Source organism: Malus sylvestris, chromosome 11 (genome assembly GCF_916048215.2).
Source record: "Malus sylvestris chromosome 11, drMalSylv7.2, whole genome shotgun sequence".
NCBI lineage: Eukaryota > Viridiplantae > Streptophyta > Magnoliopsida > Rosales > Rosaceae > Malus > Malus sylvestris.
This window is the reverse complement of record NC_062270.1, coordinates 40,821,957-40,837,835: the sequence shown is the minus strand read 5'-3', so window position 1 is coordinate 40,837,835 and position 15,879 is coordinate 40,821,957. Positions and strand designations below refer to the sequence as shown.

The 15,879-nt window shown below is 38.5% G+C and overlaps 2 protein-coding genes and 1 long non-coding RNA gene across 5 annotated transcripts; all 3 read right to left on the bottom strand.

Annotated features, from left to right (window-relative positions):
* Positions 1-2,788: 2,788 nt before the first annotated feature.
* LOC126588414 (uncharacterized) lies at positions 2,789-4,072 on the bottom strand. The gene is made up of 3 exons (XR_007611453.1): positions 3,853-4,072; positions 3,685-3,723; positions 2,789-3,149 (listed from the first exon to the last, which is right to left on the bottom strand). It is a non-coding gene; the product is annotated as an uncharacterized LOC126588414 (long non-coding RNA).
* Positions 4,073-7,148: 3,076 nt separating this feature from the next.
* On the bottom strand, positions 7,149-12,286 carry LOC126590143 (histone-lysine N-methyltransferase EZA1-like). Of its 3 annotated transcripts, none has more exons than XM_050255668.1 (17): positions 12,196-12,286; positions 11,712-11,813; positions 11,217-11,497; positions 10,876-11,037; positions 10,663-10,747; positions 10,455-10,580; positions 10,309-10,356; positions 10,159-10,227; positions 9,299-9,795; positions 9,055-9,208; positions 8,712-8,932; positions 8,498-8,629; positions 8,264-8,351; positions 8,121-8,168; positions 7,902-8,030; positions 7,711-7,788; positions 7,149-7,640 (listed from the first exon to the last, which is right to left on the bottom strand). In XM_050255668.1, exons 1-17 carry the CDS (start codon positions 12,250-12,252, stop codon positions 7,449-7,451), a joined length of 2,469 nt encoding a protein of 822 aa, XP_050111625.1. In that variant the 5' UTR covers positions 12,253-12,286; the 3' UTR covers positions 7,149-7,448. The 3 variants fall into 3 exon arrangements, with proteins under 3 accessions (XP_050111625.1, XP_050111626.1, XP_050111628.1); XM_050255669.1 differs by having other exon boundaries at positions 12,192-12,278; XM_050255671.1 differs by lacking the exons at positions 11,712-11,813; positions 12,196-12,286 and having other exon boundaries at positions 10,876-11,042; positions 11,217-11,364.
* A 1,030-nt stretch (positions 12,287-13,316) lies between these two features.
* LOC126590791 (DELLA protein RGL1-like) lies at positions 13,317-15,665 on the bottom strand. Its single transcript, XM_050256298.1, has one exon. The coding sequence runs from the start codon at positions 15,449-15,451 to the stop codon at positions 13,562-13,564; it is 1,890 nt and encodes a 629-aa protein (XP_050112255.1). The 5' UTR covers positions 15,452-15,665; the 3' UTR covers positions 13,317-13,561.
* Between the last annotated feature and the right edge of the window lie 214 nt (positions 15,666-15,879).

The following is a 15,879-nucleotide window of genomic DNA, read 5'->3' as shown; positions in this document are numbered from 1 at the left end:
GTGTTTGTGGAAAAAGGGAAGGTTGATTCCTTTTTTTCTTTTGCCATTTATTTGCCAAGAGCCAAGTGAGAGAGCTGAGATGTGTGCAACAGAAAAACAGAGAAGAAAAATAGAAGTGCAGTAGCCCCATCTGGAAGAGAAGAAGGAGGTGCTCTTCTCTTTGGTTAGTAATTATCGTAATTGTTGTTGTAATAGTTTTGAGTTTTATATAGAGAATAAATTAATCAATATATTTCTTTTTCTATTTGTTTCTTTGGTGTGTGAGAGTTATTGGTTGTATTGGGGTTTTGGGTTGTGAGCTTGTCAACACTTTGTAAACTCTCATTTGGTTGATAGTGGATTATTGGGTGAGCTTCTACTGCTCTGAGGACGTACTCCAGTTACACTGACTATTAAGGAACCTCGTTAAGATCTTGGTGTCTTTAATATTTTGTTCTTGTATTCTATTTGATATATTTCTTGTGGGTTAACTTGAGTTGGTTCCAACGGGTTTGGTGTTATCCTAGCACAACAATTGGTATCAGAGCACTGGGTGCTCTTGGGTACTGTCTAATTGCCAAAGATGTCAGATGGGCAAGATGAGAATCCTTTTGGAAGCAGCTCTGGGTTTGCAAGAATTACAGTGCAAAATGCAAAGTTCAAAGTGGAAAAGTTTGATGGCACAAACAACTTCAGGATGTGGCAATGTGAGGTCAAAGATGTCTTGGCTCAACAAGATCTACTTGCCGCTTTGGGAGAGAAGCCGGAAGCTATGTCGAAGCCGGAATGGGAGAAATTAAATTTGTGGGCTTGCTCTTCAATTCGGTTGTGCCTTGCAAAAACTCAGAAATATTTTGTGATGAGGGAGACATTAGCAAGTGTGTTGTGGCAAAAATTGGAAGACAAGTATATAACGAAGAGTGCAGAGAACCGGCTACACTTGAAGAAAAAGCTTTACTGCTTCCAATACAAAGAAGGTACAAAAATGATTAGACATCTTGATACTTTTAATAAGTTGATTGCCGACTTGTTAAATTTAGATGAGGATATTAAGGATGAAGATAAGGCCTTAATATTGTTGAATTCCTTGCCGGACTCTTATGAGCATTTTGTTACCATTATTATATATGGTAAAGAAACTATGAAATTTGAAGATGTGTCAAATGCCTTGATGAATTATGAAATAAGGCATAGAGATAAAAATCATGATAGTACCTCTGAAGCTTTATTTGTTAGAGGTAGATTATCGGAGAGGAGATCCTCTTCTAGTAGAAAAAAATCACACTCTCGACCTAGAGAAAACTCTAAAGGTAGAAAAACCTTGGAAATTGATGAATGTGCCTTTTGTCATAATAAGGGTCATTGGAAGAAAGATTGTTCTAGGTTGAAGACCAAGGAAAAGAGAGTTTTGTAGCATTTGGCTCAACATGAGTTGTTCTCTTAATAGTGTTTGGGAGTAATTTTTGTGTTGATTGTATTGGTTGGCTTATCATGGCATTTTCGGTACTTGGCCAAGGTGGAGATTGTTGAATTAGTGTCCAAGTGGCCAACTTTCAGCTAATAAAATAAACAAAAAGGGAAGACAATGATGATTTTTGCTTGGGATTCTTTTCTTTGGCCTTTCTTTGGTTTCTCATTTGAATGCTACGTGAGTGGCTTTGGGGTTTGATTAAAAGGCAAAGTAGGGAGCATGATACATCATGATTGTGTTCGTGGAAAAAGGGAAGGTTGATTCCTTTTTTTTCTTTTGCCATTTATTTGCCAAGAGCCGAGTGAGAGATCCGAGAGGTGTGCACCAGAAAAACAAAGAAAAAAAGTAGAAGTGCTGAAGAGAAGAAAAATGTGCTTTCTCTTGAAGAGAAGAAAATTGTGTTTTCTCTTTGGTTAGTAATCATCCATCAAGGTAGTTGTTGTTGTAATAGCTTTGAGCTTTATATAGAGAATAAATTAATCATTATATTTCTTTTTCTATTTGTTTCTTTGGTGTGTGTGAGCTATTGGTTGTATTGGGATTTTGAGTTGTGAGCTTGTCAACACTTTGTAAACTCCCATTTGGTTGATAGTGGATTATTGGGTGAGCTCCTACTGCTCTGCGAACGTACTCCAGTTACACTAACTGTTGAGGAACCTCGTTAAAATTTTGGTGTCTTTGATATTTTGTTCTTGCATTCCATTTGATATATTTCTTGTGGGTTAGCTTGAGTTGGTTCCAATAGGTTTGGTGCTATCCTAGCACAACAGAGCACTCCTATCTCCCACCAAGCTTGTAGTTGCCGGCAGCCCTTCTGGTAGATTAGTGGAGAGCTCTGACGGGTGGGAGACAGCTTCGGTTGTGGCAAAATTCTCAGGCACAAAGCATCGGTTGGCCACAGCAGCAACCATGAAGACGCATGAAAGTTGGACTCATCGCAGCTCCACAACCGCCATCGTATTCATATGTAGACTAGATGTTGTCTACGGTGTTTTCATTTGATTTCTATGCCAGTAAACCACATTTCTATGTTTCAAATGAATAGGTGTGTACATGACTATAATGCATCGTTGTGTGAATAGCCTCTGTAACATTCGAATCGTCAGAGGGGAATTTTCCAGCTTCCGTTGTCTCACATTGCTAGTGGTTGGGCTGGGCTTTCCGCCCTTTCTTGTTCTTCAAAATTGTTGTCTGTTGTTTAATTTTCAGGTTATAGTGTGTTTTGTTCCCGAAGTTGTGTATTTTAATAGGATTACAAGTGCACAGTCGAGTAGCATGTGTCGCATTTCTTGGTTCATAAAGGCAGGGAAGAGTAGGGCGGAAGCGGCTACCATGCTCATTGTTGTGTAATTTTACTTGTCTCAAAAAATTATAGAAGACAATGAGGAATAACTATGATATCAGATCATGAGTAAAGTTCATAGATAGCTCCCAATATTAGCTTAATACCAAAGCAAATTGGTCCTCTAGTAAATCTCTTGCATGTGGATTTACTACTTTGATAAACAAAGTTAGTGAGCACCAAGGTCCAAAACCATACATATTTATTCTTCATCTTTATTCAATCTTAAGCCCACCTCTAATCCTTCTTGGACGAACCATTCTTGGACGAACTAACATCCACCTCAATACCGCAATCTTCTGATAGGATACGTTTGTAAAGCCTAAACTCCCAATCAGGCTCGCAAAATAGGCTCAGCTGCCATTGAAAAGAGAGAGAGGTATTTTCATTCACAACACAATCCACACTTCATTATGTCAGGCCACGTTAACCATTCATACTATGCTACTATTATATATTCAACACTTGTCAAAATTTATGTAGAGCTAGATGATCTAGCATTTGTTTTTCCATTCCAAGGATTGACAAGACCAACACAAGAAGCATAACAAGATAGCACATAGAGGTTTTTTTTTTTTTTTAATCGAGCAACTAAAAGTACCTCAACAGCCGCCCAAAGTGTCTTCTTGCTTAAGTCATCAGCTTTGTTACGAGCAATTGAACTTGCTCAAAAAATTGAATGATGAATAATCGTAGAAACTCTGTTTGGATATCTCACTGCAACCTCGTCATAGGCACTAGGACCTAACTCATAGATATAATATAGATGTTATTGCTATTTACAATAATTACTATTAGATAACGAGAAGAATAATGGTATAATTATTCTAGGCGTTGAAGCAGCACAAGCAGCGTACAAAACTAAATTACGAGGGGCGCTATTTATACTTACTCCTTTTGCCAGATGAAGCGCTATACGTGGACCTGGCTCCTGCAAATTAAAAAGCATAAATGATATAAAAAAAAAAGACAGAAAGATTGTTTCATATTAGATTAAAGAAATCATCTCAACAGATTGACATATTATTTAAACAATCGAATTCCCAGCATAATTACTCACCACTGTAATGTGAACTCGACCTCGAATTAGAAGAACTAAAACGAGCCATAATTCTGGTTCAAGAAGTCCGCAAGCCGTCTCAACTAAAAGTTTACAAATTAAAGTTTAGTTCCTACGAGATCATAAGACAAAGGATTACATACTGAAACAAAACGAGAAACTAAATGGAAACAGAAATCTGTTCCAAACGATTCAATCCCAAGATGTGGCAGAATTAGATGGTAACCCTTAAATCTCAAAATCGATGGCAAGGGCCGACAATGCACAATTTTAGTTAGTTTAAAACAATTTACTCATCAAATGAAAACTGCTGGTGTAGGATTCCAGATATATCCCAATACGTGCATGACAAGAAAATCATAGGCCGCGATTCAATGGAATAATCCTGTTTGCACTCAAAATATACCCATTTTTACTTATTTGGGCAATTTGGGTAAAATATGATATTTGGAGGATTAATATGCAAGAAAGCTAACTTGGAAAGATATTTAGATGCAAGTGAAGGGGTTGGACACTATAATATTGTTCTTCCAATTTGTTTGGGTGGTGGAGGTTTGTCTAGCCTTTGTTTAATCAAGATACATGCATGTATTGCAAATAGATGGAAAGGCATCAGCAAGCTTTCGGGCAAGGAACATGTGAAAGAAGCCAACTTGCTTCTTTTAAATGTTAGTTTATTACAAGTGGGAAAACATGTGCTAAAAACATGTGGTGGAGATGCAAATTCCCCTTTTAATATTGTTTCTACATGCAAGTTGGCAAAAGCAATACAAGCTACCCAAGTAAACAAATGCAAGCTGCCCAAGCTTCTTTCGGGCAAGTACAAAACCTCAGCAGGAGGGTTTCCTCCAAACCTCTATAAAAGGGAGCAGATGCACAAGGATTATGGACACTCAAACAAACAAACAAAAGCACAAACTCTGCTCAAACCAGATTTGCCAAAAAGCCTTCTTTTATCTAAGTTTATTAGCTCTGCTGCTCACTTGCGGTATCGATCTCATTTATAGTTTTTATGTACTCATTTCCAGCCATATAAATTACAAGCAATCTGCAATTTTAGTCATTGTCCTCTGTCATTTATATTTCCAAGCAACCTTATCATTTACATATTGTTCTATCTCTCCATATAAGTAAAGTCCTTATTTTTAAGGCAAACAAAGAACCTTAATTTGAGCAACTCCCACTCAAATGGCACAATCTCTTGATTTGAAGTCAAAAGGCGCAACCTCAATCATTCAAATCCCGTCTACTAGCGGCATCTAGTAGTGGCACGCCCGCACCCACCAATCTCGTATGTGAAGTAAATCCCCTGCTTGCCCACAAGGCACCATGGCGGATTTAGGGAGCGAACAAATCCAACAAAGGAGCCCAAACTGATCAACGAAAGCTAACTTTAAGCGAGCAATAAGACACAACAAACTGCATAATTAAGGTATAATACATGATTAAGCATAAACACGAACCGTAATAAAAAGAAAACCCAAAATTAGGGTCATGGGAATGTGTACGTAACCTAGCTACAAGCCTACTACTCTATTCGAGCACACAAACACATACAAAAATACTGCTGTAATTTAATAGGAGAGTATGTATGACAAAACACAAGGGGTTGAATTTTGAACGTTGAATTTTCATACACGCAGAGAGAGAAAGAGATTAAGGGAGGCGTCCGCTTTGGAGTTTTGCCCGGCTTTTGAACACAAACCCTAATTATAAAAGGCGCGGGGCCGGGCCGGGATGGGTATCCTGAGGTATAAAATATCGATGATATCAGAAATATCGGTAGTTCAAAAACACGGAAATTTCGATGGAAATATCGGGATATTATTGATATCGATAAAAATTGAATAAAAACCACGGAAATTGTAAGAAAAACTTGGAAATTTTTATTGAAACTTTGCAGGATGTTTATTTAGTCAATTATCTATTAGTTTATCACAAAAAATTGGAAGGAAATGCATTGCATGATAGATATAACTGATTTAAGTTGATTATATAGCGAACTGTCAAACATTGTGAGTGTAGAAAATATGTAGTAATTAATGAAATAAGTTTAAACACACCATAATCATTTATATATATGAATTAGTACAATATTTTACACTTCATACATTGCATGGTAAGATACATGAGTGACTTAGCAAGGTCTAAAATATCGATGATATCGGAAATATCGGTAGTCCAAAAACACGGAAATTTCGATAGAAATATTGGGATATTATGGATATTTTAGACCACCTGAAAATATTAAATTACCCGAATTTTATTATCGCTAATTTCGTGTTTTTTTCTGTTTAATTTCTTAACAATTATGTATTTAGTAATTAGTTCATATCGTATATCACAGATAGATGGCTATTAATTTAATTTAAAAGCCTAAGTTGTTTTATATGATTGATTCCTATGATCTGGTAAAAAAATTCCGTGGTGATCAAATTAATTAGATTAATCACTTGTATATTTGTTCCACATCATTTAAAAGCCTAGCTAGCTACTATCAAGTATCAACGATGTATTATTCTTTAAAACTTGCGTTTGGTTTCTTATTTGATTCTTCAATTTTAAGTGAGATGATTTGGAAATGCTTCAAGGCTGCATGCAGTTGGAAAATGCTACGTTGAGTGAAAACAACATTATTTACGTACGTATTTGTATTTCATTAAGTTTCTGAAGTAGCTGTTCAATTTGTCACAAGATTATAAGTGTACAGTCGAATTTCATACGTCTCTCCTTTCTTGGTTGACAAAGGCATGGCAAGAGTAGGACATTGGTGGAACGATCACAAGACTAATGCCGGGTCAGTCTGGTCTGTGTGCAAGTGATACATGCAATAGTTAAATGACTTTTATCACCGACACATTTCAGTTTAACTTGCATTGCCTCCTCCTGTCCACGATTATAATGCCTGCATATATAAATTTCATATAACTAGTTGCTTTGCAGAGTGTTTAATATGTAATTCTTCATTGACCATAGAAGGTCATACAGGCGGGAGCTGTGCGGAAGCTACTGAACCCCTCCTTGCGGACGAGAGAAACAAAATTGCAGAGCAGGTCGTTAAGCAGATGAAGACTCGTGTCACTTTGTTGAACATAACATAGAACAGATGGTCATCCATCCGTATACGGAAATCATCACCCTTCGGGGGTTCAGGATTGCAGCCATTGGTGTCTTCCTGGCATTCCTGATGTGTGGAATGGATTGCCGTATCTTCATTTGCTGCAGTAACTCACACGGCAAACCGCCGTCTGTTTATCAAATTCTTTCAATAAGTTCAGAATCTTAGCAAAGATAGATAAATCAATGCAACCCCTTTTTCTTCTCGAGAAATGTTTACAGAGAATTACCAATTATTCCCATCACAACATGCCTCTCTGCGTTAGCATGGTCGGACACAAACTATAGTACCAAACTGGTAGAAGAATTTCTGACTTATTGTCTATAAATCCATGAAAATAACGTTATTTCCAATACAGCCTTATTGACCTAGAAGGACAATTCTTGTCCCGGCTGTTGTCATGGATAAAAACCTCCAGAGTCGAGCTGTGCGCCATACTTGATACCTACGTACCTCTCCATCCATGCTAACTATCCATTCAAAGAGGTTGGTGCTTTTTCGCTCTGCCCCTGGAAGCAGATGAATCGTCCCTCTTAGAACCCTCCGGTTTTTGAGCCCATACAGGTGCTGCCTCTGAAAGATAACAATAATCATAGAAGAGCTCCTCACCAGCATCAATATGCTCCTTGGCAAATATGCCAACTCGATGATCACCCGCGACCAGCATTACCTATACGCAAACATGTATTACACACACCATTATAACTAATCAAACAAGAGAATTACAGAAACTTAATTACCTTTGCATGGCAGTTAGGATTCGACGAGTGGTTTGCAAATTTAAGCTTGTCTCCCTTTCGGTAAGCATCTAGGACGTACTGCAGTAAACAGGTGTCATGCCAGAGTAAAGCTATAGCCTACAGGTATCACGTATTTGCAAAGAAAATTAAAATGCAAATATAAAAGCGGTCAATCATTATTTTTCCCTTGCCTGTTCATTCAAGTCGAAAAGGAATGACGAGTTTACACGATCATAAATCTTCCCCCGCTTGTCTGCTTCCTGATGGGAGATGATTTCACCAGTGTATTCTCCAAGATAATCATTCTTGTTTACGGGGTTCTGAAATCACATGATTTAATATGGTGAGAAAAGAAAAATCAGCTTATAAGTTTTAGGAAGCCACATGCAAAAACATCGAAATCTTCCAACCTTTAAGAAGGCTCCCCAGCCAGCAACATCAGACTTGCCCAGGAGAATCTGAAGAAAAAGAAAGTGTATGTAATCATAAATCATAAAGTAAATTATGCAGACTACAGAAGTGATTTATTAACTAAATACTAGGAATTGCTCACCCTCTGTTGCTGTCGAAGAAGAAGCCTCATGTTTCCACATTGACTATCTCCCTGTCTCGGTGGCTCACCTAGCGAACCATCCCCACAACTACAAAAAGTTTTTATATTTAAATTCAAAATCACCACCAAGGAAATAACAAGCTCTCTACAATGAACACACTGCATGATTCCGAAAAAAAAAAAAAAAAAAAAAAAAAAAAGCTTGATCAGCTGGTCCATCATGGAGCTCAATACCTAACCCAACAATGACGACAGACATCTGGGTCACATTCACGGCCAGCAGCAAAGCATGGGCACTGCCGACTTCTACATTGACTCTTTGCACAGTGACATCCCCTGAACCTATTTTTGCAGCTCTTTGAACACCTGAAAATGGAAAAGTTAATTGGTCATCACTGGTTCTGTGCATTTCATTCAGTTGACTGCTTTCAGGATAAGTCCGACATACCCACAGTATTTTTCACAGCAGGTTCCATTACTCATACAAGAACATTCCTTTCCACACATAGACTGGCATCCACATGGCGTATATAGTTTACGTGAATCGTTTTTTCCATCAGCAATTCTTTTCCACATTGTTGGGTGCCCAGCAGACTTCCAAGAATACTTAAGCCTCCGTGCTTTGCCCCTTCTACGAAGTAACCGTGGCTTTGATGACATCTCTTGTTCCTAGCATGTGTACAATAAAGGTAACCTTTTTTAATCACAGAGAGAGAGAGAGAGAGAGAGAGAGAGAGAGAGAGAGAGATAAGTAAGAAAAGAAATAGGGAGGATAAGTCTATGATGCTTACTGTCTGATCCATATCAGATTTCACATTGTCTTCCATAAATGAAGATGGTCCAACCACAGATCTGTTAGGCATTGAAGCTCCAGAATTATGCATGTAACTAGACACCTCCATGCAAGTCCTCAAGCCAGAGAGTAAGTTCCTAGCTATGAGGCAACTGCAGAACACAAATTACCAATTAAGTACAAACATACGGAATGGTGTAATGAAGATCCGTACAAGGCATTTTGAATTCAAAAATGGCTACCTGTTTCTCCCAAATATCTGTAGTCCCTTCATGTATAAATCTTTCTCCACTGGTTTCCACTCAGAGTTGCTACAGATCCCCTCAACTTGTTCACATGTAGAATTGGATGTTTGCCTCAGTTCAGGCACTTCGGTTACATCTCGTGGCTCATCTCTGGGAATGTGAACCTGAAGCGGGATAGGTTCACTAGTAGCAGTTACCAAATCCAAAGCATCTAATCTCTTTTGTTTCTTAGAAGAACCCCGGAAAGCATCAGGTACTATAGTTAGGTCATTTGCCACTTTATCTGTATGCTTCACAACCTTGCGCTTCCCTGTGTTTTCATTGTGCATCTTCAAGATATGAGAACTATGAATGGCTTCTGAAGTTGCAGGCACAGCTTCACCAGGAATACTTCTTTCATTGTGTAAGAGGTCAGTACCACCATGGGAACTTGGTCGCTCGGCATTAATGGATGATCCTGGAGCACTTTCTCTCTCTGATGGTACTATACTCCACTGCAAGAAGAACCCGGAAGTCATAATTCAAAATCCAATGACCGGTGGCAAAAGCCAAAGAAAATATGGAGTGTATAAATCATATTTGTCATGATAAATGTGCCCTATAGTTCATCAGGTGAAAAGAAAAAAGAAATGTTCAGCAAGCATCAGATTAGACCAAAAGAATAAAAATGTACTTTGACTAATTCACCAGCAAATAACTAGAGGGTGAAAGAGTTTAACTTGTACAAGTTCATGATATGAAAACTGATCAGATTAACAGTGTCCTACTACTGAATTCAAGGAGAACGAAAGAAACTAATTCAACTAAACAGAACTTAAGTGGTAACAGAACCCTAATAAAGAAAGGAAATTCCATACCCTGAGGTAACATTGATCACTGCACGGTTCCCGGTTCTCGTCATGACCGGACCAATGTGACTTTTCACTCTGAAAAGAAAGAACACCACAATAAACATAAATTTATGGAATTCAAACAAGCTGGCACATATAAGCAACACTGCTGCTTACAGGATAGATTAAAGGTTGAGAACATCCATGCAAACGACAATCAAATACCTGTTGGATAGAATCAGTCGAGAGTTATCAGAAAAAAAAGAAAAAAAGAAAAACCAGTAATTTCATTTAACAATTCAAGTAAGATGACACCCGCATACCAAGCAACGGCGACAGAAAAGGTTATCGAAAGAATCTAAGGCAGCATTAAGACTCTTATCAAGAGAAATGCACCCATCATGTTCGCACTTCTCGGGGTTCCTTTCCTTGATTGTGTTATAACGGGCCTGCAAGTGTAGAATTCCACAAAATTTAGGCATCAAAATCCTCCCAAAAACACAATTGTGAACATCTGTTAATTCAAGCTACCAGGATATCTGAAATGGGAGCTCCAATAAACTCCTTCACAAGTTCCACTACTTCCTCGCCTAGGCCATGTTCCTGAAAGGCCATCCTACGAAATTCAACACAAAAAATTAAAAACCTTCATTTATTCCTACAACAAAATTTGGAATACACAAGTTCATAAGCAGCCATAGTCAATGTGATTCTCTAAAAATCTAACATCTCATTTGAACTTACAACAGAATTCGATCTTCGCCCGCAGAAAATTCATGCTTTACTTCTTCGGGTTCTTCTGCCTCATCGTCAGTGCCACTGTAGACAAGAGCTTCACTGCCATCTTCATCGTAATAAATGCGCCTCCTCCCAACTACTGATTGGTCTTCAGCCATTCTTTGATTTCTGTGCTGTGAAAGACAAATTTGAGATAGGAGAAACACAACGGCAACAATTTTCACATTAAAAACATAAGAAAGCAGGGACAAAAACATATATAGAAATCCATTATTTGCATTATCTCACAAGTCTAAATTCGCAAACCCAAAAACAAATAAAACACTTAAACCAACATGTAATCGAACCTGTCCAAGAATATCCAAGTTGTATAAGGCGGTATCTTGTCAGCAAGTGGAAGCTTGGTACTTGATGAGAATAACACCTCTTGATTCTCAATCCAGTCTTTCTCACCACATCCCCTCACAAATCCACTGATTCTGCAGAGAGGCTGTTCAATTCTTGAAGAAAACAATTTAAAGCTCCTATTTTGCTCTGATGACAAAGCATTCAAATTCGCTCTTGCTGTCTCTGATATAATTTTCGAAACATAACCTTCTACCTTCTCCCTGTTCTTCTCAACTTTTTCCTGAATGTATAACAAAATAACAAATGTATGCCAAAAGTTACTTTTACTGAAAGTGAAATCATTACAGTTTCACGTTCCAGACAATCTAGTAAACAGCTTCTATGGGAATTCGGATTCTGCTTCTCCTCAATTCCAATTCCTCCTAAACTCAATTCTAACATTCCCGACTACGGATTAGTAAACAAGCCATTGGAACGCATGCCAAAAAACTTACTTTTACTGAAATCACTCTCTCTGCTTGAATTTGCAACTTGAGCTGGTGCATCTTCTGCTCCAAGCTTCTAACGCCATCGCTCGGCCCTTCTCCATGGAATTTCTGCCCATATAAATCACAAAGCAGACTCGATTTCGTGAATTCAACATCAAACATAACCAGATTTTACTTTCTGTTTGGCTGCAGAGAAAATGTGCAACTACTGCTGCAAGAAGCTACGACTTCTAACTACACAAAATTCTGAAATTTCATTTCTTTGTTATCAAAATTGCAATCTGGAAAGTGGAAAATAAATTCTCATCATGTTTGATCATAACAATTTCTAATTCAGCAATTCTGATAAATAAATAAATAAAAAGCATCGAAATTTTGTTTTTAACAGAAAAAAAAGGAAAAAAAAGAAAGCAGGAGCCAAAATCGCGAGAAGAAACAGGGGATTCGGGGATCGATGAGGAGAGAGAGAGAGAGAGAGAGAGAGACTGACTGTGAGTTTATTTGCAGAGTCGGAAGCTTTGGAGAGCATCGTCCCTGTTCTGCTCATCTCTCCGTGGGCCTGTGCGACTCAACAAAGAAATGACTAAGAAAATGAAGGTAATAAACCATTTTGTGGCTGACACGTGTAAGGATTGCTGATGTCGCCCATGAGTGACTGGCCTACGTGTCCAAAAGATGACGTGGCCTACATGCTGGAGGGGCGATTATTGTATGCGTTCGTTACATCGTTACATATAACTCATGTCTCACGTGTGTAACATACAACACAAAAGAAAGGTTAGTATACGCATCAAAGGATTGATTATGTGTTTACGTGTTGAAAGAGAAATTACCATATACGCCGATTTTACTATGTTTCTTTTCTTGTATTAGTTTTTTTTTTAAACGATAAGATACTCTACATTAAATTCATTTAAACTACGGAGAGATATATCTTTTTCCCTAATTAGAATTATGTTTAAAACTCACTGCATTTCTAAATTTAGACTATTTCAACACTTAATGATGTGAAAGTTTGGAGTGCACTCATAAGTTTATTTTTCTTTTTAAACGTAGAAAATTTAAAGTGCCAAATAAGAATTTTGGACTATCATTAACAATTTTCGTTCAAAATTGATAGAGTATGGTGTTTATTTTTTTCCATGTTAATATTTCTTTTTTAACAAACGATAGCGTTAGTGGGTCAAAATTTTAAAACATTAGGAAGACATGAATCTATGAGGATCGAACCCTCACCAAAGTATATAAACAGTATTATTTTCCGCCGATGCGGTAAATCACCATTTGCTTCTATGTTGATATTGTATGCATAGATTTTGTACCCCATAATGTTAGGGGATTAGTGACTTGGCCTACATACTTGGGCTGTATCCTCTTCTGTTATTGGTCGGAATTAGGGTTCTCTGCCCAATTACGAATATGCAACACCCTTACCTTTCTAAATTTAGATAAATTCAAGCACTAAAGAGAATTTCAAAACTAAGAAAACTTGATGTTTATATCTGTTATGTTTGTCATTGTGCTATGTTAGAGAGGTGCGCTCTTTCCATTGTAACCAATTTTGAATTCCTTTCTAATACTCACGGTTAAAATAGAATAATGTTTAAATAAAATGACAACGTTTTGAATAGAAAATACAACATTAATAAAATGATCATATATCACATTATTTTCAACTCTAAAAAATCTTTCTTCCTCCACCCTGTCTCAACGTAGAGAGAGCAAGTTTGATATTTCTACACTACTAGGATACCTCTCATAGGGAGTAAGACTAAATATAGAAAGAGTTCTAGACTTTTGTAAAAAGTTTTGTATAGATGACGTGATTGGTATTGATCATATCCAAGTTTTTCTCCTCATCGGAACTTCCAAGCAGAAAGCGAATGGATTGGAGTTCCCTTCCACCCAACAATAAGACATTTCCCAATCCTATGAAGCGTGCATGAAGGGGATCCAAACTTTTTAGCCACCAAACTAGCTTGGTTCAAAGATGCCTTACTAAAGTTGATTTCCACCATTCTAAACCTTGCAAAGAAGGCCCTCCACACCTCCATCTTCACGTTTCTCGTAACCCTTTCGCTCCCCTCCGCCGCCACAATGTTTCGTATTCCCTCATGTAACAACCTCTCCATCATCACTCTGGACTCCTCCTGCTTCATGCAAGCCTCAAGGCAGTCGAAAAATGCGCTGTAATAAAACAGTGCATCGATGAATCGGTTCACAAATGATGGCGAATTGTGGTTTGCCTCCACCTCATTCACAACCATTACGCAAGGGGTGAGATTTCTCATCACCCTCATCAGATTTTCCAAGCACCTTGGCCTCAAAATCATTGTCCTCAGTATTAGAGGCGCGTATACCACCACAGCTTCGTCATCTTCAACATCAAACAATTGGTTCTTGACATCTTCCATGTCTGTCACAATCACTGCCTTGAATTGAAAGGGTACGTTCAAGGCCTTTGCGACGCTTGCCAGCCTCCTTCCTGTCTCCTCGATCTTCTGCTTGCCTGTCACACCCACCGCGGTTATTGTAAGGAGCTCAATGGGGCACTCCTCGCGCTCTGCAAGCACTTCCATCAGCCCTGTCCATTGCACTCCGCTTCTGATTTCGAGATCAATCAAATGAACTTTGCTCTCCAAGGCAACGTTTTCGAGTATTACTTGGATTGCTGCGAACTGCAATACTGGATGAAAAGGGATATCTTGGTGGCATGCAATAAATGTAAGGTTTGTGCTTAGTCCAAGACTATAACTAGATATCTCATTCCCCTTATACATGCTGTTCCCCGTTTCCTTTTCAATCCTCTCGCGAAGCGCCTCAGCGAAATAGAAAACAACCCTCTGGACAGGGTTGACTTTGAAGGAGGCAGCAAATTCGCAACGAAGAAGCAGGCGGTTTGCGCGCTCGAATTGTTGGTAGCCTACCTTCTCTGCTGCAGCTAAAAGGATGTGAGCAAGCTCCACGTCTTTCGTTTCTTCTTCGGATAGACCGGAAAGCGCGTAGCCAAACGGGTGCGAAGGCACGAAAAAATCGTCATATCCTTGATTAGAGAATTGCACATACCTTGCTCCCGCAACCCTCATGATCTCCTCGGTTGACAATTTTTGTTGGATTGAATATGAGGACATTGAGGAGGCTCCAGCTTCATTGCAGCTGTTGCTAAATCTGTCTCGCTTCAGTTTCTTGAATGCGCTGCCGTAGTTGTTTAGGAGCTCCAACACAGCTAAGGAAGACTGATGGGGCATTTGCTTGTTGGTTTCCGCGATGTCTGATCCTCCGAACGTGAGCTGATTCGCCACGTCCTGGATTGGTTGAGTGGAATGGAAGGCAGAATCAAAGTTGAAGTTATCCAAATCAGAGTAGTTTGACTTGGATTGTTGTTGGTAATGTTGATTTTGTTGTTGGTAGTGGCGGTGATCGTGATCTTTGGAAACATGATCTAGTTCTTTCTCGGACATGTTGGATCGTTGGAGATCATGTTCGGAACAAACTGTATCAAAACTGAAATTATCCAACATTGAATAACTTGTTTTGGATTGTGGTTGATCTTTGGACAAATGAGGGAATTTTTCCATCTCTCCCAACCCTAATTCTTCCATCCCAAACAAATGTTCTGGCTTTCCTTTGAACACCACCACCTTCTGATCTTCCTTCTCATAATCTTCAAGCTGGGGAGTCAAACCACCACCACCGCCGACGACTCCAAAATCAAAAGGTGTGAAGGAGAAGAATGCATTCGCCATGTCGGATAATATATAAATGCACAAACAAATTCACCAAATATATTGTCAGAGCTCAAGTGATCATCAAGTGAGACAATAGGATTATTCGGATTCGTATCGACGAATACATCTGTATCAATTTGTATGTTTGGTTGATAACAACGATCACAGGCATGAGTACTAAAGCACATTTTAAGGCGAGGAATACAACCATGTTAGTGACATAAATCTGATATTGTCAACAAAGCCAGCAGCCATGAAATGCCAAAAACTTGTCCAAATAAAAACCATTTAATCCCCCTCTATTTGAGCTAAAATTAAAGAAATGTCGCTGCCAATCACCATATTTTAATCAAATATTCTGCGCAAGCTTACGACGTTGATTAACCGAAGGGATTAATTAAGGGAAGAAGATGTGGACTCGCTTGGATAAGTACGGAGAGTTAAAA

Coding starts and splice junctions, on each gene's coding strand:
- LOC126590143 (XM_050255668.1), bottom strand. CDS start 12,252: ATGAGCAGAACAGGGACGATGCTCTCCAAAGCTTCCGACTCTGCAAAT. Junction 10,228..10,308: donor CTCAACCTTTAATCTATCCT/GTAAGCAGCAGT, acceptor CTTTCTTTTCAG/AGTGAAAAGTCACATTGGTC. Junction 9,796..10,158: donor GTGATCAATGTTACCTCAGG/GTATGGAATTTC, acceptor TTCTTCTTGCAG/TGGAGTATAGTACCATCAGA.
- LOC126590791 (XM_050256298.1), bottom strand. CDS start 15,451: ATGGCGAATGCATTCTTCTCCTTCACACCTTTTGATTTTGGAGTCGTC.